Source organism: Nasonia vitripennis, chromosome 5 (assembly GCF_009193385.2).
Source record: "Nasonia vitripennis strain AsymCx chromosome 5, Nvit_psr_1.1, whole genome shotgun sequence".
NCBI classification, from domain to species: Eukaryota; Metazoa; Arthropoda; class Insecta; order Hymenoptera; family Pteromalidae; genus Nasonia; species Nasonia vitripennis.
Genome location: NC_045761.1, coordinates 28,039,386 through 28,063,509, shown reverse-complemented (window position 1 = coordinate 28,063,509; position 24,124 = coordinate 28,039,386). Strand labels below are relative to the sequence as shown.

Genomic DNA, 24,124 nt, shown 5'->3' with positions numbered 1-24,124 from the left:
CCAACGTCGACGCCCGATTTCGCGAACGCCCGTGTTTGTGTGCAGTCGCAGTGTGTGTACGAGCGATAAAACTGCCGAGAGCGAAAAATAACGATTTCGCCGAATCGCGCGGGCCAATCGGGCGAGCGGAGGAGAAAAAGGGGAATCGCGAGAGACGTTGAACCGAGGCCGATAAAAATAGAGCGGTAAGCGAATGTCAAGGTCAACGATGCTCGCTCTCCTCGAGCGCGGCTCGAGAGCACAAAGCCGCTGGCAAAGCAGCGCGCACGCTCTCGGTCGTATGGGCACGAAAAAGAGAGGAACCCGATCCCGATCTCTGCAGGCGTAGAGAAAAGCGGGCGATGCAGGTGCGAACGTAGCTGGATCCTCGAATTTCGAAATGGGGCTTCCTCGGAGCGCTCTTCATTCTTTTTTGCTGCGCAATTTTATTGCGAAATTTGACTATTCCGAGGCGGACGGTTGTTTTTCAACGCCTCCTCCTCTCAAAGAAGTGCACGAGAGCGGCTTACAACTGCAAAAAAAGTCGAAAACAAAAAAGGAACAAGCAGTATCGCCGACTAACGTTTTGATGATAACCCCTCCTCAATTAGTTTTACCGTAATTCATATTTCCTTACTTCCTCGACCGTTGCGCAATCGAGAGCAATTATTAATTTCGTTTTCTACCTGCATCATCTTTCTTCGAGCGTAGCAACAAATATTTCATGCATTACATAAACACCCTTCCGCAAACATCACAACATCGTGCAACCTCTTCTAATAAACATTTCGAAATGCTTTCATCGCGTGATGCGCGACATAGAGGATGCGGAGTGATTTTTACGGATTTCGCTTAGTCCCATTCTTTTCGAAAACATACGATGCAGCACCGTTGCACGATTGGCAACGAGCCTCGTCCCCGCGATGCGCTCGGCGTGGCGGCGCGGCGCAATCTAATCGCAGAGAGAGAGAGAGAGAGAGCCGCAGCGCTGTCACGCCGCGTTCCCTGTTCCTCTCTCTCTCTCTCTCTCTCTCTCTCTCTCTCTCTCTCTCTCTCTCTCTCTCTCTCTCTCTCTCTCTCCTAGCGAGAGCATCGGGATGACCGGCGCGAGGAGTGGGGCGCTTCGACGTGCTGTGGTGGGGAGTGCGCGACGAGGTTATATAGCTGCCGAGAGACAAAGAAACTCTCTTCGCTTAATTTTATTACGCGATATCTGCGCGTGTTGCAGGCACCTTTGCCTTGTAAACCGCCCGGGACGGAGATGCGAGACGGGAGAGGCAGGAGAGGGAGAGCAAAGGAGATGAGCTCGGGCTTGCGCAGGTGAACGGCTCTGGCTCGTTTTTTCAAGATCACCTGCACTTGAACTTGAAATCGTCGCTTGGCAGACGACGAGTCTTATTTGGGAGCCGGGTCGAGGGCTTTCTCCCGAACGAGATTTGTGGCTGGACTTTTTAATTAGAAGCGACGTAGGTTTCCGTTCCAATCAACGGGGGCGGGGGGGGGGGGGGACTTTGCGTCGCGATGGCGAAAGTGTTAAAGTCATCAAGAGATAAGGGACTACATGTATTTCTTTTGTAATCCGTCGTTGCGAAAAAAAAGAGCGCAAGTATAACAATTAAACTTTGAATCACGCTCGAGCTGTTTACTGATATAGCTCCCCGACGAGTCAGCGCAGCAGCTCCGGGGACCTTCGCGTTTTCCAATTCATTCTCGAGAACTTCCGATCGGTAATCACCTTCCTCGTGGCAGCCTCGGTTAAAATTAGAAGCTAGTTGCGGACCGATGTAAAAACAATTGCAAACGAATATCAACGATCGCTGCGCATCGAGTGGAAAGCGAGGCGAGGGTTGCACAATATTGACAAAATTCGTTATCGACAGCTCGTAAATTCAATAAGCTCGGTCGAAGAGAAAAAAGCCCGCAGTTTCATTCTTAAAACAACTCGTTCAGAACCCGGCGTCAACAGCGCAGCAGGAGCAGCAAAGCAGCGGAGCAGTCTTGGGGGCAGTAGGGGAAGAGCCGGGTCTCTCCCTCTCCTCGGGCACTGCAGCGGCGCGGTAGAGTAGGGAGCAACGGCAGCTCGTAAACCTCGCGTAAACTTCCCCTCTCTCCGTCTCACTCGGCCATCCGTTAGGCGCGCGGCGGAGGAGAGTAGGTGGGAGAAAGAGCACAAGAGAGAGAGAGAGAGAGAGAGAGAGAGAGAGAGAGAGAGAGAGAGAGAGAGAGAGAGAGAGAGAGAGAGAGAGAGAGAGAGAGAGAGAGAGGTGTGGAGGCGCGCGCTTGCAGCACACGACGCGCTCCTACACGAGCGAGAGAGAGAGAGAGAGAAAAGGAGTCAGACGACATTGGGGCCGACGACGGCGGCGCTCACGTACAGAGTAGTAGTAACAGTCGAGAGAGTGCTAGCGCCCGCGCAACGCAGAGTCAGTCAGTTGGCAGCGCGCTATCCTACCGCGCGGACGTGTTTTACTAAGCACTCCTGAACACATAAAAGCACCTACGTACAGACATACGTACACACATCGCAAGCACACCTCGAGCCACTCTGGATTTCAACTCAGACTGCGATACAGAGAGATACAAAGTGTTGTGACTTGTTCGGCTTGAGGAGGAGAAAACTCGAGTGATTATTATTGGCTTCTCTTCGCGATCGAGTACTCTCGCAGCTAGCACTGTGAATCGATATTCGCGCCGAGAAGGAAACTGTGAATTTCATTGAGTTGAGTGTGCTCGGCAGTGCGTCGCCGCTGCAGAGGAGCTTCCCAGTGGAGCTGGAAGACAGCTTCGGACGAGACTGTATGACAGACTGATCGGCAAAAGTGGATCGCAAGATTTCGCCGGCTTCCTTCACCAGGGAACCTTTCACAATTGGTGAGTGCCCAGCTCCTCTTTGCTCACTTTGCCTCGCATGTACTTTCCGAAAACGAAATTGCATCATCGCGCGTCACAGCGTCCAGCGGAGTATCGAACCCGCGCGCGCTTTCGGAGCACGTACAGGAAGCGGGCGAGCGTAATCTGTCATTGGAGTCAGTCGAGCCGAGAGAAAAAGAACAACCGCGCGCTCTCGATAACGAGGACTGCCGAGAAGGTCCGTCGGCGGCACTTGCGACACTTGAATATCGCGAGCGCGCTTTGGATTCTCTTGCGTCAGACTCGAGGTCGCGAAAACGATTGACGCGACTCCTTCTTCCATCGGGCATTTATTCTCCGTCGCACTCGCGCATCCCGGACAAGGTCGAGCTGAAAAAAGTTGCGTTCAACGGGCGAACACGCCGTTTTAAAGCTCGCTCGGTCGTGGTAACAAATATTTATAGCCTTATCGCGACGGCCAGAGCGGCGGTTCGATAAAAGTTCAATGGTTACGTAGAAGATGTAAATAATCGATGGAGCGCGCTGCAGTGATTCACGAAGGCGAGACAATAAAAATTCCCGCCGAGAAGGCCGTCGAATCCGCGGAGTCCGGCGCGTGCGGCGTGTTTTGACGCGCGGAACTATAGACCGCCGCAGGCTGTTGCTCGACATTGCTCCAAATCCGCTCGCCTCGCTATTGTTTCGACCGCTTCCTCGCTGCACGTCCACCTATAGCCTTGCGCCTCGCGGACGCGTTTCTGGGCTCTGCTTATCTACGAGTGAGCCCAAATTAACGGTCGGTTAACGGCGGAGAGCGGAGCACGTGGCCGCGGAGCGATCGCGATCCTTGGAACGGGACTGCGAGCTGCTGGCCCCCCTCCCGCGCCCACCGCGCGCGCGGCTCCCCTCTTCTCCATCGGCGACCGATTTGTACTCTCCGCGGCTGCACGTCGCGGCAGCGCGCGCGCGCGCGAGAAAACTGGGCCACGGCCTGATTTGCAGAAACTCGCCTATATGTGTCTCTCGCGTGCATTACATTATGAACGCGCGGACGGGCGGTGATATAAGCGGCGGCGCGGGCGCATGCAGGACCGAAGGGCAAATAGAGAGATGCATGTGTGCGCGGCCCACTTTTGCGCCGTACGCGCGCACCGCCGGCAACCTTCACCCCATTTCGCGCTGACCCATATTCGGCGCGCGGACTCGCGAAACGCTCGGACGAGAACAATGGCGCAGGCGTTACAAAATCTCGATATCGCGCCGCAGTACGTAACGAGAGCAGGTGGCGGTCGTCCGTGGCGATATGCTCGCGGAATCCGGGCCAATGTTACTGGCAAGAAAGCTGAATGAAGTCCGCCGGCTGCTGCAGGACGCCCCCAGGTATGCCCGTGCAACAGCGCTGCTTTTTACGTAAGCTCGGTATCTCGTGAGTAGGCTTGATAATTTTACGTAAGCCCCTGCAGTTTCGCGCGCCGTTTCAAGGCCGACCGAGCGAACGCGGCCAGCGTTTACAGCTATAAAGACACGCGTGCGTAGTTTACCGTTCCTTTTTTACATTAGAGAGAGAGAGAGAGAGAGAGAGAGAGAGAGAGAGAGAGAGCGAGAGAGAGAGAGAGAGAGATCGCGCCTAACGGTTCGTCGCGCGGAGATCCGACGCTTCATCCATCTCCCATACCGTACGGCGGCATGCGCAGGTATAGTGAGCCGGCGGGTCGTTACGTTGACCTCTGGCGCGGCACCGATTTTCACCTGTCGATGGCGATCGTAAATTTCGCTTATCTTCTCACACGCGTTCCCGAGCTCAAATATTTAGCAGAGATAAAGAGACGCATCCTCGTGCTCCTCTCCCCAGTCTAGCGCTAATAAGCGAGGGCTGCTATCTCTGGCCCGCGCGCGTTACGTCAGCCCGGCGGTCTACTTGTCTCCCCGCGCGTATCGCCGATCGATACGCGAGCCGGCGCTGCACGTGAACCGTGAAAAATCAATCGGCTTTTTGCGCGGCGGCCGCGAAAATGCACAACTCGGCCACTGCCGCTGAGCTCAGGAATAAGCGTCGTTCGCTGCAGCGGCAAGTATCCGGTGGGGCGGGCTTATCGCGCACGTGGAATATCCCGGTGACGCGGCGCGTTATTTTCGCGCCGATCGTTGACGCAACCTTACGTAAGCCACTCGGCAGAGCCAGCAGCACCGGGAGCGCGACCGAAACCGCGGCTTCCTCGGGTTTTTTTCTCCCGCGCCGCGAGCATCAGCCCGAGAGGCCCGTTAGCCGGCCCATTATCCTGGAAGCGGTACAGTCGCCGCAGCCGAATTCTCGTACACACGCGGCACAACGGTTAATTGAACCGACCTCGATCCGCTTCTATGCGACTGAGTTTCGAAATTTCGAACGTCCCCGATGGAATTCGAGCGATTAGTCGCCGGATAATTGACCTGTGATTGCCCTGCCTGCGCGACAGCTTATCGCGAGCGCAAACAGCGGCTTGGCACGAGTATTTTTGTCGATCGCGGCTCGATTCGTTCGCGCGCGAGTGTGTTTGCGCATGCTATTAGCCTATTTGAGCGTGAGCCACGTTCGGCGCTCGGCAATTTGAATGACAAAGCCGCGGTTGTCAAACGCAGCCATTCAGGCAAATCCACCGATGCGCGAAAATAGCGCCGAGTCGAGAGCCGGATTAGGAAAATTAGCTCTGCTCGAGGAACGACAAGAGCGAATGCCTTATCGGCTCTGCACGTGGTGCCCGAAATTCATTAATCGGGCCAACACAACACGCCGGAGAGAGGGAGAGCCGAGCGGACACGTGCGCCGCAGCCGCGGCTGTGAATTGCGGTCGGCGCTGCTCGCCTAACACACATCCACTTGCCTGCGCTCTGCTGTTAAAGCAGCTGTACCGTTATCGGTGCCGCGGCAAGTGATCGAACAACAATTTCGCTTCACGTGTTTTGAAATCAGGCCCCTCTTAGCTCATCCAGCCGTTATCTGGCTGCTCCGAGTTCGCGCGAGTAGTCCTAACTCATGCTGCATCGCATAGAGGGAGGCTTGATAACCCCGCTCGTCGAGGTCGACGTCCGCGCGCGGAATTGAATAATAATCGGCCGGCGGCAGCAGCGTTAGCAGCAGCACACGCCCCCCGTGGCAGTACGCTTACAGGCAGCGCTTGACGTCGTTATCGCCGGCTGTCATCGCGTCTGGAAAAAATGAAGGAGTCATCCCTCTAATCGCCGCCTCGGTCGTAATAGGCACGCGTTGCTCTCCGACGCTCGCGCAGCCTGCGTGATACTCTCGCCGTAGCCGGCACTGCGCGGATTATCTTATCGCGCCGCAGCGTGTAATGTACGCGCGCTCGCGATCGATATAGGCCCACGGCCCGGAATAGCTCGTCAAGGGCTCGGACGGCCGACGCAACAGCGCAGCTGCACGCGGGTCTCGCGGAAAAGAGGCGTCGGGCTGGATGGGCTGGCGCCACGTGCTCGCGATGTCATTACGCAACGGCCGCGCGCTCGCACGTGCCGGCATCGGATGCTCCGCGGAGAACGTGATCGGTTATGAAAACGACGACACCTCCGGCGAAAGTGATGCGCCGTGGCTTCGAAAAAGGCGCGATATGGGTCAGCTGCTCCTCCGAGCATCTTGCCCCGATCGGCGGCGACAAAGTCCGGCGAAACGTGCGCGGCGCGAAAAGCCGGAAAAACGTGTAAATAGTGACGAGCACTTCCGCACTCGTACACTATACACAGTCACAGCGGTCACACGGCTCCTCCCGCAGATCGTGCCGCGGATGCATCGGCCGATGCGCCGGCCTGCACGCCTCTGCTATACACGTGACTCGCCGTCCAAGCGCTCCGGTAAACAAACGCGACGATTGCAAAACTCACGCGCGTTTCCCGCTCGCTCAGTTTTTTACTCCCGGCTTATCTGCTCGGCCGTGCTATTCGCGCTCGGTTTTCCTCGTTCGACGCTCGACTAGATGAGGCTGCTAATTGATTCTGCCGCCGCTGCTGTTGCGGATGATGATGACACTCGCGGCGCTTATCGCTTTTCCGGCCAACATCACGCGGCTGCAGAAGAACGCGAGTAATCCGATCGAGCGATGACTAAGTTTAACCCGAGCGCGCATGACGCAACCCTGGATGAATCAATCGCGATTGGAGTGTCGCAGCTCCGAAAGCGCGCATCGCTGTCTCCGCGCGCATGCATAATCGTTAGCAAGCCCCCGCGTTCGGTGCGGTAATGGCCCGCGTGCGTGACTCACGGGCCAGCCCGAAACCGCGGCCGGCGCTCCCGGAAGCCGGCGCGCTGCGACATCGAACGAGATTTTTTCGCGAAAACATTGACGCGTGAAAATTTCGATGAATCACGGCTGACGAAACTCACGCGCTCACGTGTACGCGCGTAGGAAAAATCAGGCGCGATAGCGCGCGGAGCGACGCCTCCCGCCACGGGAAGTTTTCCTCGTAGAAACCGCGGCGAAGCACGGCGAGGTCTATAAATACGCGGCGGCGGCGGCGGCGGCGCGTTTCCGCATTCCTGCAAAACAAGCGCGCCCCAAAAGAGACAAAGCCGAGAACTACCGGCTCGGCTGGAATTCGTTTCCTCGGTACGGAGGAAAAAAGAGTCGGAACTGCCGCGGCCCGACCTCGGAGAGGCCTTCCCTCGCAAGGAGCTCTCGCCGCGTGTTCGATCGCACGTGATCGCTTGTCTCTCCTCTGTGCATTACGTGCCGGGCATGACTGCGCGCGGGGAGCATTCACTGTCAAGCGCAGCAGCACGTGGCCCGTAGCCGCACATGTGCGAGCCGAGTGCACACGTAACTCGTGTTGCCCGACCGCGTGCAGCTGCGGAATTATGCATTATGCGAGCAGCGCCAGCCGTATCACGCGACGAGCGATCGGTTTCGGAAACGTTGCGTAACGATTCGCGGACGGCCGTCGACTGCAGATTTTTCCGCGACGTTGTGCGTCGATTCCGCACTCGAACTACGGGCGCGCCGCCAGATGGGGTTCCCACGGAGATAAGGCAGCTCGCAGCTATTCGATTTATCCTCGTCTATTCTCGCTCGCAGTCTCGTCGTCATTGTCGCGGGCCGCTAGTGTAGCGGAAAATTCCACGTTTCTCACAAGAGAGCCCGGTTGCTCAAGAGAGGCCGACTGAACTTGAGGGTCTACGATCGCTCGAATAATACCCACACACGGACGCGCCGCGCGTTTCCCAATTCGGCGGCATTGGCTTTATCTCTCGGCTAGTAAATAACACAGCTGTTGCGTCGCTCTTTTTCCTCGCCGCGTAAATAGATTACGTCTATTATTGACGTTAGCATTACGAAAACAGCTCTCGTTATGCAACGCGCGGCCGGTCTCTTTGTGCCCGATTGCGCGCAGTCCTCTGCGATCTATCTGCGCGGGCTATCAATTGTGGCATCTATTCCGCGGAGCGCCTCGGGGAAAAAGGGGGCAACGCACGATTTTCTTCTTGGCAGCGTCGCTCCGTCGCGAGTCACGTGCGGCGGACTCGCGCGTCCACGTGCCTCTCCTCGTCCGTGACGGGGCGAAACGTGCGCCGGCGAGCTTTTTCCGCTGACTCTCTGCAAAACGATACGCGGACGCGCTTTTTGCGAGATCGAATTCGCAGCACTCGCGAGCGATGATGAAATTCGAGAAGCGAATATCGCACTAACGGCCTGCACTTTTTCTGCTTGCAGATGTTCTGAGAAAACAAATTATGGTGGCAGAGTTCATCGCCCGGCAGAGTGGATCGCCCATTAACGGTGAGACCGCGTGTCTGAACAGCACGATGCCGGCCTCCCACACGATGGCGCACGCTGGACACGGCGGAGCCCACAACGGCGGCCACGAGGCCCACGGGCCCCTCCCGCCCATGACGCACTCCGGACACCACATGCAGCCGCAGCACGTGTCCCACCAACAGCAGCAGCAGCAGCAGCAGCTACACCACCCCCAGCCCCAGCACATGCAGCACCAGCAGCAGCAGCAGCAGCAGCCGCCCCTGTCGCCCCATCCCGACAGCTACAACAACAACAACGGCGGCGGCGGCAGCAACAACAACAACAACTACGACTTGCGCAAGGAGCTGTTCTCGCAGCGCAAGCAGCGCGAGTTCATCCCCGATAACAAGAAGGACGACAGCTACTGGGACAGGCGCCGGCGGAACAACGAGGCGGCCAAGCGCTCGCGCGAGAAGAGGCGCTTCAACGACATGGTGCTCGAGCAGCGCGTGATGGAGCTCAGCAAGGAGAACCACATCCTGAAGGCCCAGCTCGACGCGATCCGCGAAAAGTTCGGCATCTGCGGCGAGTCGGTGATCAGTACCGAACACGTGCTCGCGGCCCTGCCCGCCGAGCCGACCCTCGTGAAGCGCGCCAAGCTCCAGTCCTCGGCAGCCCTGCTCTACGCCCGGACGCCCAGCCCCGTGCACACCTCGGTCATCCACCAGCCCGTCAGCGGCGCCCGCTCGCCCAGGTCCCCGGCCCAGCTGTACGTGCCCGAGACGACCGCGTACCCCGAGGCCGAGAGCTTCCAGTACCCGTTCCCCCACCCGGCGGCCCTGCACAGCTTCGACACCTCGAGCGCGCTCAACCTGTCGCGCGGTCGTCGTGCCCAGTCGCCGTTCGAGCTCTCCTCGGGCAGCGGCGACGAGAGCGTCCAGATGACGAGCTCGCCCACGCTGCTGGCCCAGGCCGCCGGCGCCGGCAACAGCCTGCCCCACAAGCTCAGGCACAAGTCCCGGATCGGCGACAAGGACGCCGCGAGCGCCCTCCTCGCGCTCCAGGGCATCAAGCAGGAGCCGGGCCCACGGGCCTCGCCGCCCTGGGACAACGAGGGCTCCAGCGACGAGCGCGACTCCGGCATCTCGCTCGGCGCCGAGTGGACCGGCCCGAGCGTCTCCAACATGCCCGAGAGCGAGCGCGAGGTCAAGTCGCGGCTGGACCGGCTGGCCAGCGAGGTCGCCTCCCTCCAGTCGATCCTGCGCCTGGGCAAAGCCGGCGAGGGTCTCGTGAGCGGCTCGACGACCGTCATCAGCAGCGCGGGCGTCAACGGCGTCAGCGCCGCTCCATGAAGGACCAGAGCTGCGTCGTCGAGCCTCAGCGACTGACAATTGCCGATGATGACGAGGGGGTTGCGGCAGCCTCGACGGGCCGCCGAGTCGTGACTGACCGGGCGCCTCGGCTGCAACGACTTGACCTTCCTTCAACCGATTCTTCTTCTTCTTCTTCTGGGACCTTCGTGCACAAGACTATCCAAAGACCGAGCAGCAGGAGAGGATTCTCGCGCCTTCAGCAGTTGTGGCCTTCTAAGCGAGAGAACGGGGGAGACAACGAGGGCGGACCGGCGGAGCTCCTCCTCGTCCGTCCTTCACTTATTTATCGACGATGATACACACTTCCTACGCTGGGGGACTCGGGCCTTGCTGTCGCGGAATTCGGTTTCTCCCGACACGTACACACCTATGAACGAGAGTGAGATCATTTGCGAATTACTACTGTGATAAGGATTCCAGCGCCTCGCCCGGGTCTCGAGACTTTTTGTATATAAATTTATACACACCCACACGCATACACACGCGCGCGGAGTCGGATCGAGGGCCAGAGCAGCGTTTTCATCGAGCTTGCACGTCTGAAGCGCCGCCCTCTACTCACTCACGCGCGCGCACACACACACACACGCCTGCGTTGCGCGAAAACGCAGCTATGGTTAGCCTATCTCTATACATATGCGTACATATATGTAAGGAAAAAGATGAAACATCCATGTATTTTTGTGTATTATCACGCATGTACTCGTTTAAAATTACGTCTTTTGCATCACGTCTGACTTTGCTTGCTGAGCGCATAATACCGATAGGTATCTGTAAATACTACACCGCATCGAATCGATATCGCTATTACGCAATAGATCTTATTTCCGAGGAAAACTGCGCCACGCCCACGCGCGCAGAAAAAACACATCTTACATTTTAAAATGGTTAAGTAATGCTATGCAGGAAAAATAAACGATGAAGATGGTTGCGACAAATCCAAGTTCTAAGTAAATTACACACTGTACGGCATAAGGAGCTTTAGGATATTTCTTATTTACTGTCATGATTACTCTCATAAGTTAATCGGTCGTAGCGATGGTTCAACTCATATATATATTTCGATTATCGTATCGCAAAACGTTTGTTAATCGGTCGAATTCTTTAGATCGTACGTACGTATTTAGAATAGATCGGAAAACGCGAGCGCTAGCCGGTCACCATGGTAAACTCTGTGGGGACTTAGTCGCGCAACCGGCTCCCATCACCGCCACCTATCCCTTAAGGGCCTATACAAGCTTCTTGCGGCCGGGGCCTCGAGAGTGCGAGCCCAGCCTCCCGCTCTAGGTCGCCTCGACGGCAACGTTTGTTCGTGCTCGATTCGATTTAATCGTGTAAATTTAAAGCTCTCATCTATAATCTATCGACGTTTCTTTTACTTGTTTAATTCATTCATCGCGCATCAATCGTAATTTAATTATTTTAACGCATCACATTTACTAATCGAAGAAAAAAAATCACGAAAATACGTCATCTTCTCGCGCATCTGCGTCTTCCTCACTTCAACGATTAAAGCACTACGGAACCGTGGATTTCAATGCTGAAATTTTCAACACGAATGAATGTGGAGGCGAAAAATTTGCGAACTTAATGTTTCAAGTATTATGCGAAGCCTACAGGTGTATTGCGCATACACGCTGCACATCTACACATACATGCGCGCGCCTGTGTTTACAAATCTCGATTTTTTTTCTGGCCGGGCCACCTTATCGCCGAACTTGGAAAACTAGTCCGGAGTATTTGAATGGGCAGATAACTCTGCCTTTATCGAGATTGAAAGAGCTACGGAAATCGGCAGAAACACGCTTATCGGCGCGGATTAGGTGGCACAGAAACCGAATTCTATCGCGGGATTGGTTAACAGCGCTCCTACACTTTTGCGCATGTACGTGTATATGTATTTATATATTTTAATATTTCAACTTTGTCTTTTTCAATATTAAACGACCACTATTGTATTTTTCTAAAGCGCCGCCTGCTGCTCGTGCGCAGGCGTCGATTTGTACTTGCACAAGGGACCCGCGAAATGATCCTGAGTGTGTGTTGGGTGAAAGCTTGAGACGAACGTTCAGGTGCCTTGGAAAAATTTTTGCCACTGCAGGAGAAAAGCAAAGGAAAAAGCCGAGAGGGAAACTGCGTAGTTACGAGCAAGCGTTGCGTGAAAAAAGAGCGAGCGAAAAGGATTGGAAGTTGTTAAAGATAAAAACGTGGAAAAAAAGTATAGACTTTGTTGCATGTGGAAAAAAAACTGAGGTGACGTGTGTTATTTATATGTGATATCGGCGCGAAGTGAAGTTTCTAAACGCTCCTATGTGAAATCGTAATCGTATAACTATTCGAAAGCCACTAATTATAAAAAAGCATAGCTCTAATAAACTATTTATTACATTAATTGTGTATGTTTTAAGATAGGAGAGAGTGTCTGTGTCGACGGTAAGGGATGATCACGATATAAAACGTTTGATTTTTTTTACTCCGAGCAATCTTTTTATTGACGCCGGTTCGTGCCGGATTTGTTATTTAAATGCGAACATTTAAAAAGTTTAACTTTGAAGCATTTCGAACAATTAACCGGAAAATAGAATGCACGACGAGAAAGTTGGGAACTCAGCGCCTCAGAAACTATGTAATATGTTCGAGTATCTATGTGTGTATGTGTATATGTATATATATATATATATATATATATATATATATATATATATATATATATATATATATATATATATATATATAATTAATAAGAAGAGATTCCAATTTTCGAGCTCGTCACGGTGAACTAATGCAAAGATCGCCCCTACTAAGCCCAACACAAGACTGTTTATTACTATTCGGTGTTATGCAATGGAAGAATTTCGTCAGTAATTACTTCCTCGTTTGTTTTCTTTTTTACAGTATAGTTTGCTCGACATGTACATAAATTACATATTACAAGAAACATGCGTTTCACGCGTTTATGTTTCGTCAAATAGTCAGGAATAATGTAAAAGAAAACCAACATTGGACTAGAAGTATAAGCACTCAAAAGTTTCATGTCGTTGAATTGTGACGAATCATATCTAACGATACTGAAATGGAAAAACCCGATAAATTTGATACTTGTGTCCAAAAAATGTCATAATTTATAAATATTGTATTTGACTATTTATAAGCGTCGACTGGAATAAATGTGACCAGCAATAAAATACTTTGTTATCAATTGCTCTCCACCACCCATCCAATGCCCATCACAAATTTACCTCTTTGTTAAGATAAACTTTGAAAGATTTTAGAGCTTTTTTCAAAACTGTTTGATCGATATTCATAAATATTTTCGATGCAACTTCCTCACTAATGACGACATCATAAACTATGTAAAAGATCAAAAATAGCTGAAAAACAATTCGAGGAAACGAGGCTCTGAATTACTTTTCAATAACACAAAGGAATCCCCGCAAATATCCGAGATCAATATTTGTTCCGATGATGCAACATACGCGGTGAATCATTTGAAAATACGCTGACAAGACTAGAAACGGCAGCGCTACCCCTCAGCAATTGCGTTCCGAAACTCGACGGTAAACGTTGCAGCCAAGCGCACTTGCAAGGTAAACTGTAGAGAGCCGCGCATATCTGCTTTACCGACCTGCGAGACGGTGGCGCCCGCAATAGCTACACCAAGTGATGGCAATTGACAAGAGTTACCTTCCGATGACGCGCGAGTATTTATCTTGACAAGCGTCGGTACAACAGGGAATTCAGGTACAGTCGACGGTAAGCCTCAGTCCAATTAATGTCTACGGTTGATAAATAACAAACGATCGGAGCGATATTTACATTGAGATACTTTGTTTATGGTCAGATTACAGCAGTACTGAATCGGTCTTATCGACAAGATATAAAGAAAGAAGAGATCGAAAGCGCGACTTCGTAACCTTTTGAAACGGGAATCACATCGGTATGTGCATCATCGATAAAATTTTACGATCGTTGACAGGATAGCGAATCGTTTGCGAAAATAATAAATTACTTTACGAATGCCGGTTCGAGGAGTTGCGTTCTCGATTAGAACGTTGACGATGGTTGGGGTGAAAAAAAAAATTGAGTGCAACCATTAATTATACATAGCTCCGAAATTGACGTTAATATCGATTGCCGCCGCATGAGCTGGAGCCCGCGACCACGATGCCCGTAAAAAGGGCATATAAATTTCTCCCAACAAAGATTAAAATCATCCGCGATGGCCAGTTGAACAAAAACAAGTGGAGCTCCGGCGAGAGTACCTGCACACTGCAGTTTCCCCGGTCGCGCTCCTTTTTTCTCGCTCTGTCGGAGCGCTCGAATTCCCGAGGATGAGCGGCGCGGGCGAGCGCCACTCGGAATCTGATCAGAAATACTTAGGTGGCGTCTGCGCGGCCCTCGTTCCGCGCGTCATACAGACTGCGGCCCATTGTTTTTCTCCTTCTCTCCGCGATGCCCGACATTCGAAGCGTCATCGGCAGCGACGACAGCGCAGACGACAATTCCTGCCGAAAGAATTTAAATTAGCGGTGGCTGAAAATTAATTGATTTATGGATCGCTCGATCGGCCATAGAGCAGCGGAATTCGCGAGCGAGAGAGAGGGAAGGAGGGAGAAAGGCGCGTCCAATTATACGCGGGTGCACACGCTCCACGATTGGCAAGAAAAATGCAAAAGCCTCGTACATCTGCTGCCGCTGCTGCTGCTCTCCGCTCGTATGGAGAAACAATTTAATGGCCGCCGCTAGAAATGCCGATATTATTTAATTGAACCGGAGTGATTCATTGCTCGCGGACTGGGGAAGCAAAACGACGATTCCGAAGACGGGCTGGCCGAGGCGATTAGCACTAAAAGTTGTAACGATTATTGTAATTCGATCGCGAGCTGCGCTCGTCCCTGAATATTCAGGCAGCACCGCTTTTTCCGGCGAGATAAAGTTTAATTGTGCGCGCGGCTCGTATCGCCGGGCTTTCGATTAACGTGCTAATCGCGTCGCCTTCTTTCCGCGCTTTGCTATGCTCGCGAGCTCGGAAAAGGGGGAGCGCTCGCGCGGACGCAGCGAAATAATCAACGAAATTATCGCTGGATGCTCGCGTACACAGACGCGGGTATCAATTAACGAGCCGCGGCGAATGAATCGATCCGCTGGAGAAGGGCGCAAAGAATATATCGCGTGCAGGCTAATGAGAGTAATCACTTAATAAAGGTCGGCGCGCAGCATCGCGTGACGCTTAACGAGCGAGCGCGCGTAAGGCCGAAAAATAATATTTGACTTTTGAGCTTCGCGCGAGTGCCGGAAGGCTGCTTATGAAACTGCAACATCTTGCGCGTATTCTCCGGCTGAAGCGTGACTCCCGTCCTCGCTCTTTCCCACATGCAGAATCAGAGAGAGGCAGTATCATCTGTCATTGATTTTAAAGCGGGAGAAAAAATGACGCGCCCCACTGCGCGCAACCGACAAGGGAAAAGGGTGGCGGCACTCCACGTCGCCGCGACGCGCGCATCTTACAATCGTAGAAAGCTATTAAAAGCAGACAAACAGATGCGCACGCACCGGCGAAATCCATCGCTTATTGTGCGCATCCACGATACACATGTATACACGCCGCGAGATCATTAACAGTCGGCGACGGATTTTTAAAAAATAAATCGCGCGCGAATTTTCCACACATGAGCGGCGCTCGATCCATCACGCGCCGGCCGACAGGCGTCGGGAGCAGGGCGCGTCCGAAGGAGATTCGAGTGGCCGAATCGCTCGTATTCCGAAATCCATTTGTCACTTGGCGGCAGGGGAACACGCGGCCTGCACGGGAAATCACCTCTGCCCTTTTCGGCATTGTGCTCGGCTTTTTTAATCGGCGATTATCGGCGCGTTTTCTCGACACCACAGAGCGCGCTCATGCGAATGCGCGGAGGTTTTCTCGCGCAGCCGGCGGATCATCGCATCGCGTCCTTTGAATCCCGCTCTCTCGGGCTGCATGAAATTTTTGCGCAGCTTGCCGGCGTATTTGCATACGCATAATGGCCGTGATCTAACGTTTCCTCGTGCGCGCTCGCTCGCTCTCTTTTTGTGTGTGCGCAGAAGGGTTGGAAAAAACCGGCGGCCAAAAGGAGGAAGAAGAAGGGAATGGACCCCCGGCGAAAATCAACATTTCGGGGCCCAACCGGTGCGTACGAAATTCTAATTTGACGTTAGAAAGCGGGCTCTCGCCCCTCGCGGCTGCTATATGGGAAAGGATTTCAAGTTTTTCGGCGTCGCGCTGCTGCGCGATTCGTTCCAGAAGGGGTGAAACGCGAGGAAAGGGACCTAACGAGGCGCGAGAGAATCGGAGAAAATGATAAGCGGCGCTCGATCCGCTGCCAGACTCCGGGAGTCTGATTTGAATAAGGACAGGAACCGCCGCCTGACTGACTCTTTTTTCCTCCGCCTTTTCGGTCTCCTCGCCTAACGGGTTATACCTGCGCGCGGCTCCTGGGAAAAACACATGCGCGAACGTGTCTTGCGCGACAGCTCTTTATTTTCCAAAGAAAGCCAAACGCCTCCCGATTCCCAGAAGTCGCCCACTGTCCCACGATGCCGCTCCGTGTTTCCTAGATCCGAAAGCCCGAAAGCCTCTGATGTCCCGACATTTCCCCGCGAAATCGTTCCGATTACTCACGAATCCGCCGGTCCTCCTGACGCGCAGTATCATTATAGCCGGCGCTCGAGCTAGTCATTTTGTCTCGTCGCCCGCTCCTGTTGCTCGATCCAGCGCTCCTTTTCCGCCTGATTCTGCGGTGTGCGATACGCCGATTCCCTGGGTGGATTCTATAATGACACACACACACACGGCGTGTGCAATTACACGTAGCTAATAATTTCACGAGGACAATCCTTTGGTTCCAGAAAAACTCGAGTCATCCCCGGCGAAGCGACGAATTCGATCGACGGACAAAACACACAAACGTCGTCATTGTGCGACGAGCCCAGCCCAGAGTTTAAATTCATTTTTTGTGTTTTCACGGGGTTCAGACGCGGAGAAAACGAGAGAGGTCGACTCCCTCGTGCCCGGACAATGCGAGCGCGAAATCGACACCGTCATGCCGCCGTAGATCTTGGCTCATCCCTCGGATCGACGGTATCGGGATCTAGACACTGTCAAACCCGATTCAAAGCTCAGCGAGCAGAAGAAAAGCCAGACGCACGCCCGTAATAATCCGCTGGCGGGAGGAGAAAAGTCGCCACGAAGAAAGAGAAGAGGGAGGGAGGCGCGATCCTCGAGCAGTTCGAGCGGAGCCAGCGGCTTTGTGCCATTCCGACAAATGCGCGCGTCCACGACAAGGTAATTGTGGCCGCAGGACCAGCTCGCGGCGATCGATTAATCGATTAATCTGCGTTGTTTACGTAGAAGAAAGTTAGAAAGAAGAAATCGTTTTTCTCGTGCGCATCATCAATAAAATAAGCGTTCGTCATCTCTTTAATTTGGAGCCTTTGAGATCTTGGGAACGTTCCGAGGCTCGATTTGTGATCCGCATACCTCCTACACGGGAGTTACATGACCTGCAAGTTCCTACGACTTTATCCGATTGGATCTCCCATATTATTGTACGCTTCCCCCCATGTTTGGAGATAATTTTCAAATGCGTTTTTCATCCTGGGATTCTGAGCCGTCGAATTGAAAACACTCCGACGCGTCGTCTCTCGCGTCATTGAAAGCATAATTAACGTGCGCGAATAGACGAGGCGCACGAGAAAAGCCTCTCATTGCGAACGACACGGCTGTCGTCGGCGAGTGACGTAATTTCAATGCGACTCGTAAAATCGCTGCACGCATGCTACGGCCCGACTTTCACTCTGCGCCACCTTGTACATTCGCTCCTATCATACGAATGTTTCGATCATAATATGATATTACCACCTCGTCGCGACGAGTCGATGGCAGCAACAACGGGGGAGAGCAGAACGTAAAAAAACGAGAGAATCACGCCGCAGTCCAGAGAAGTCTGAAGCCGAAATCTTTTGAGAAAACACAGCTGGTCTGGGCTGGCAGCGCGCGCGCGCGCGTGAGGGGGCAGGTACGGGTTTTCAATTTTACGGGCCAACTGAGAAAGAGAGAGACGACGGTGAGCTCGGAAAGCCAGTGCCGGTAAGCAGCCGTGGAAGAAAGGCGAATGGGGTAGAAAAAAGGTGGAAGCCGCGTTACACAGCCGTGTCCCTATAGAAATCCCGAAAAAAAGGAGAGAAAGAGAGAAGCATAACCCCCTCGCGCCGCGATGTCATCTTGCGCAATTTCGTTTTCTGAGCTCTCTCTCTCTCTCTCTCTCTCTCTCTCTCTCTCTCTCTCTCTCTCTCTCTCTCTCTCTCTCTCTCTCTCTCGAGGAATCAAAGGGGTCGCTGGCATTCAGCGCAGCCGCTACCTGTCCGCGTCGTGTTTTCGCTTCTCCGGTTACTAAAGACGCCCGGAAATCCAGAAATCGGCGAAGGGCGAGCAGAGTATACGCTTTTTTCTCTCACGCACGCACGCGGATCATTGTAGCCTGACACTTGACCGTCTCTCCTGCTTTTTTCGCTCCTTTTCCTGGCCTGCCGGCGACCCTTTCCCGCAGGCAGAGATTGCTGTGTTACGGGCGCGCACCGGGGTCCTTAACCCCTTTTTCGCTCTGTCAGCTGTACAACGCCAGCGACAGCTGTACACTGCAGCGCCGGGTATATTATGGAGAGCCTCGTTACGCCTTGTGTTTTTATTGCGTGCAGTGTGCGTATTACCTCTCCGAGTGCGCTAGCCGGCGACGGCGAGCGTCGATTCGAGAGTCGTGTGGGCGGGACGACGGGATTTTCGGGGAGACCGATCATGCAAATAGACGCGAGTGCCTCATTGTCGCGGCTCGAGTGCGCGAATAAAGTTCATTGTCTCCGTTTGCGGCGCGAAATGCTCGATTGTCGAAAATGCTGGGCGTTCGAAAAATCCCATCAGCGTAAAAATGCTAAATCGAACATAAAACTTTCTCCGGCCGCGGCGCACGAGGCTTTACTGCCTTTCGCCGCGAACAAAGCTCTCGTGAGTTTGAACGATTCTAATCGTTCCTTTTTTCTCTCTCTCTCTCTCCATCATCATCACAAGCCTTGCCTGCTGCTCGCGCCTTTGTTCGCCCGTAAAAATCAGTAATAGCGCGGCGATTTATACACATTTCCTCGAGCGGCGGTCGTTGTCGGAGCGGGCTGCGCAAGCAGCTTTTTATTGAATTACATTTCAGACGTTTCCTTTAGAAAAGGCCAGCAGCCCGTACAAAGATTGCTTTCGTTAAAGTCAAAACGAGCAATGCACGCGCGCGCGCGCGCCTCTTTCATGATCGCTCGTCGGACCCATTCATACGCGCCTGTGCTTTCTCTTTCCGCATCAAGACTGTGTTATGCGCAGCGCACGTACGTGCCCTTCTTGAAATTCCCGAGATCCATCTCGAGGCCAGCATTCCCACGAGGACGGAAACGAGTCACTATCTTGGCCCGTCGAATGCGCGCGCCGTTTCACACTTGTGGAGTTCGTTGCACCGGCGCCGATGCCTACACACGCACTTCCTATATATGCTTCCTACTTACAGCCTCGTCCCGCGTCTCTCGCGGCAGCTCGAAGTGCCTCTATAGTGGGCGCCTCTCGGCAGTAGTGCGTGCGGTGGGGGCAAGCATGCAGGAAAACTCGAGCGGGAAAACTTTCCTACGTGGCTCAAGTGTGCTCGAGGGCCGCACACTGTCGTGGATATGATAATACGTCGTTTGAGAGAGCACAAATTTATTTTCTCCAAATTCAAAGTGTCAAGCTGATTGGGCTTGCGGAAGATTTACGTCTCGCACGACGATGCTTTCAATGCCCGGCGAAAAAAGGGCTGGAGCGCGCAATGCCGCGCTATTTCGTAAAATGCACGCCCGATGTCGGTTCGAGCGCTCTGCTCGTGGAGCGAGATAAGCGCTTTGAGAAGTAGCAGGCAGGGCTCATATATTTTAAACGTACTTCCTCTCTTCCATACACCAATCTTTCCTTCCACTCTTTCACTTATACTTAAATAACTAGTACAACAGATGGCCCGCAGGACCGGCTCGAAAACGGCTTATCAAAAACGTACCAATTTTAGACTTTCCAATACGCGCTTTCTGGCCATCGAACCCTGCGATTCACACGCCAGCAGAAATAGGACAAGAAACTGCCTTTTTTCAGCTTTTCTCACATAACGTTAGAGAGAGAGAGAGAGAGAGAGAGAGAGAGAGAGAGAGAGAAGAGGTTTTTTGCCCGATTGTCTCCCCCGCACTCTCTTTTTTCCAAGCACACCTCCTCCCAGTGAAATAATGTAGGGCAGCGCCGAGCTTCATTACAGAGCCGTTAAAATATGCCTCTCTTCTCTGTCCCCCTTTCCTACGCTACACATCGCTCGGGGAGCATGAGAATGACGGAAGAAAGAGGGGAAACACCGCTTTCTCGTCTCAAGGGTTGAATCTCGATGTACTTCCGCCCCCGCGCTCGTGCTCTCTCAATTGGGGTCGTGAGAGTCTCGCGCCCACGCGCGCTGGCAGATGACATAGGAAAAAAGTCGGGCGGGAAAAAACGCGCTTTAACTCTGACGGGTTTTTTTCGCTCCAACGCGGTGCCTCGGGCGGAAAAACTCGAGGGAGCTAATTGTGCGATGCGCCGCATTTAAATTACTCATTTGCGTGCATGTACCTACATCGAGTTTTATTCCGAGGAGTTGAGCGGCTCGTCTTTCGGAGCCCCGACTGATGCACCGCGCACGCCAGTCGATTCGGATGTTTGCACAGCTCATAAATCACCGAGTTTTTTTCAAATTTTAAGAATCCGTCAGCACTCGATATTATTAAAAATATAGCCGGGAATCGATTTTTTTCACCGGCAGCGCGAACATGGGAAAAAAGAGCGCCGATGATCGAGGTTATAGAGACTGACGACGGAGGCTCGGGGCTACTTGAGAGCAACGAGGGGAGAGGCGATCAAAAAATCGATTAATCATTTCTCGTCTTTCTCTACATACCAAGCTGTGCTGCGCGCTCGTACGTCCATGATTCTTTAAGAGTTTTTTCCGTCAAAAATATCCTTACGTCTCCGCTAGAATGAAATCGCTGATAGTCTCCGGCTGTCGTCCCGCATCTCTCGCTCCGAAGGTTTCTCAAATTTTTGATGATTTTTTGTGCGTCCTATGTTTTACTTGTGGGACGCACACAGCTCACAGCTCAAAGGGGTCTGGCTAGGGCCTGATTCATCAATCAACAACGGGCCGAAAAGCGTGAAAGAGTTCACAGTACCGTAGAAATCCTAATGATCGAATGCTATAACGTTTTTTTCAAATCGACCATCTAACGTAATTTTTTTTTCTCAGAATTAAATCAAGTTTTTCTGCTTGCATGAAACAGTATTTTATAATGCTTTATCAACGAATCCAGAATGTTTCTCGTTCATTACGTTTACTTTAGATCGACGATAGATCAACGCGATCTCGTTTGAGGAAGTAATGACCTGAAATCTTGAGAAGCATTTTTCATAAATTGCTCTTTTCGGAAATTCAAATCGACATTTCGTGCGAGTCTCTAGCCGTACAATCGAGTCGCTCGCCGTATCTCGATCCCGCATTCGGGCAAAAATTCTAGAAAAGAAATCTTGATCTCGGGCTAGATCGATGAATCTAAAAAGTTTCGCCGATAAGAGGCCGCGGACCCACGCATTTTTTCTCGCCGATTTCACGATTAGAGAAAGCCACATTGCTCCTCGCGTCGATAAGATAATGTGAAAACGAAAAAAAATACGGAAAGATAGATATTCAGAATCGTTCACCCTGGGCGCGAGGTATGCGCGCGGTTCGCCCTGATACTCGGCTGTGACTCGCGTGTTTGTGCATCGAGTGCGTTCGCTCGTGCAGCTGTAGCTGCGCTATCGGCGAGAATCAGTGATTACGAGTGGAAGAAATGAAAGCCCATGTGGAAGATACTGCGGAGTAGTCGGCGTGCTTACAGATTATACGCGTGAGTGTGGCAATAGCCTCCATCATTGCATCATTTGTTACATATTCTTCCTCTGAACGAAAACGAGTCGTTCCGCGGATACTGGGCCGATTCAAGCGAAAGGGCATATGGGCGATTACGTCCTCCGCTGCTATCGATGCCGAATGAGAAATCGGGAATCCTAGGAATCGTTATCCAGCGGAGCGAGTCTAAAGTGATCTGCCCGCCGAGTGCAGCTGCGGCTCGTAATCGCAGTAGATCGGTGCGCGCCCGAGCTACTTAAAATATATATCTCGCCAGGACAAATCGCATAAATACCGCGCGCTTCTGCCCTTTATATACATCACGTACAACGCGGCTGCAATAAAAGCATCGCGCTCGTGCATCTCCGCGCGCACAAACACAGATCAGCCAGGGAGAAACCCGGAGAGCCGCGCGAGAGGGTCTACGATAATTACACGCTGCGAGAGAGAGAGAGGGGGGTGGGGATACAGAGGAGAAGCGGGGCAGCCAGAAATATATGTGTTCGATCGGCCGGTTTTTGAATTATTTGAAAAGAGACAGACCCTCGCTCGCTCCCTCGATACCTCTCTCGCTCTCTCTCTCTCTCTCTCTCTCTCTCTCTCTCTCTCTCTCTCTCTCTCTCTCTATCTCTCTCTTTCTCTCTCTCTCACGCGCGCGCGCGCGCGTACCCACAATATTATAGTTCGCTATCGCGATTTGCTGCTGCCGCTGTCACCCCCACCCTGCACGCTGATTTTTTACTCTGCTTTTCGTCCTTTCCCTTTCTCTCTCCCTCTCGCGTGCGAGCAAGCTCTGCTCTTCACTTCGCTCGCCGCATCTCACCCGTACAGCTCTCGCACCATCAATTCGCTTTTGTCTCGTCCTTTTGCTCTCATCCGGACTCCTTTTCCCCGTGCGCATCGTCCGATACCTTCTAGCAATATCGGCGCGTGTGCGCCGAAAAGGAACTCGGCCCAGCGCAACAATAGCTCTCAGCTTCTTATCTAAATCACTGCGGACGTTCGAATGCCCCCCCCCCCCCCTCTCGCCCCGATCGCAGATAAAGTCGATGATGCGGACACATCGATCAGATCAATCGATATACCGCCGCTACGCGCGATAGGCGACATTTCCGTGAAACGGCAAATTACACACGTAACGTCGATTTCGCCGGCGCCCATTTCCTGTGGCTGACGATTCGAATTATTAGGATGGAAGAAAGCAAGCGATCGAGATTAGATTCGCTCAGTCTCGACGACGACAATCTATGGTAATGGCAGCTCGTACGCCCGGCTCTCCATCGATCGAAATGCGATCCTTTGTTTTTCTCCATTTGCGAGCGGCCGCCGAAGAAGCGCAACCGCGAAACTATTGAGCGATTTCGAGGCGGCTCGCAGCCGAGCCCAAGGGACGAGACTTTTTAGACGTCGGCGCGTGAGGGGCAGATGTTATAATTTCGAAATAAAGGTCGATTCGAATTTCGCCGGGCGGAAAAAAATAATTGCAAAAAGAGATACTCGTCGGGTCAACCTCCGACTCGAAATACGGAAGGGGGCTCGAGCGTCGACACGTCGATTTCCGAATATAAATAACGCGGACGCAATGTCGCGCGGCGAGGAGCAAGACCCACTGGAGATCCGCAGAAAGAAATAACACGTGCAGCCCAAGGAAGGAAGTGCAGGCGAGAGAGCGGCAGAGTCGGAGAAACGGAATTGGGCGAGATCGCGCGCGGCGAGCTTAGGCTGCGGGAAGATGGCACAAATGACTGTGTTTAAAAGCGAACGTGACAAAATTTAAAAATTCCCGCCGGCGAGAGAGGCGCGCTCGGCCAACCAGAACAGCCGGCGAGACTCGTGCAGCCGAGAAAGGTGCGCGCACATATGGGTTGTTCCCAGAGAAATTACAAGGTCTAACTTTTTCGCTCTTTTTATTCGTGCGCGAGTTTTAGTGTTTCGCAGAAAACATACGTTGTACTTATTTACGGCTCTCTCTTTCTCTCTCTGCGATAGAATACTGCGCACACGGAAAGCTCGCGCTTCTAGAGCTGCGGTGCCTCCGTTTGTCAATATTCAAATTTCTCGGCTCGAGATGCCCCTCGCGCAACTCGAGGGGAAAGGGAAAAAAGGGCGAGGTAAGAGAGACAGCGAGAGAGAGAGAGAGAGACGCGGGCCTTTTTTCCTTCTCCCTTCCCGCTTGCCTGCATACATACATACGTACAGACGA

At 52.9% G+C, this 24,124-nt stretch overlaps 1 protein-coding gene and 1 long non-coding RNA gene across 2 annotated transcripts in view; one reads left to right on the top strand and one right to left on the bottom strand.

The window, feature by feature from the left end:
- The first annotated feature begins 1,574 nt into the window (after positions 1 to 1,574).
- On the top strand, positions 1,575 to 13,104 carry LOC100116208 (probable serine/threonine-protein kinase yakA). The gene is made up of 2 exons (XM_008208580.4): positions 1,575 to 2,850; positions 8,526 to 13,104. The coding sequence occupies exon 2, from the start codon at positions 8,546 to 8,548 to the stop codon at positions 9,899 to 9,901; it is 1,356 nt and encodes a 451-aa protein (XP_008206802.1). The 5' UTR covers positions 1,575 to 2,850; positions 8,526 to 8,545; the 3' UTR covers positions 9,902 to 13,104.
- A 646-nt stretch (positions 13,105 to 13,750) lies between these two features.
- The window catches only part of LOC103316196, a 130,460-nt gene continuing 120,086 nt past the window's right edge, over positions 13,751 to 24,124 (bottom strand). Inside the window, exon 8 of the long non-coding RNA XR_004227818.2 lies at positions 13,751 to 14,424. This is a non-coding gene — a long non-coding RNA (uncharacterized LOC103316196). The remainder of the gene's footprint in view (positions 14,425 to 24,124) is intronic.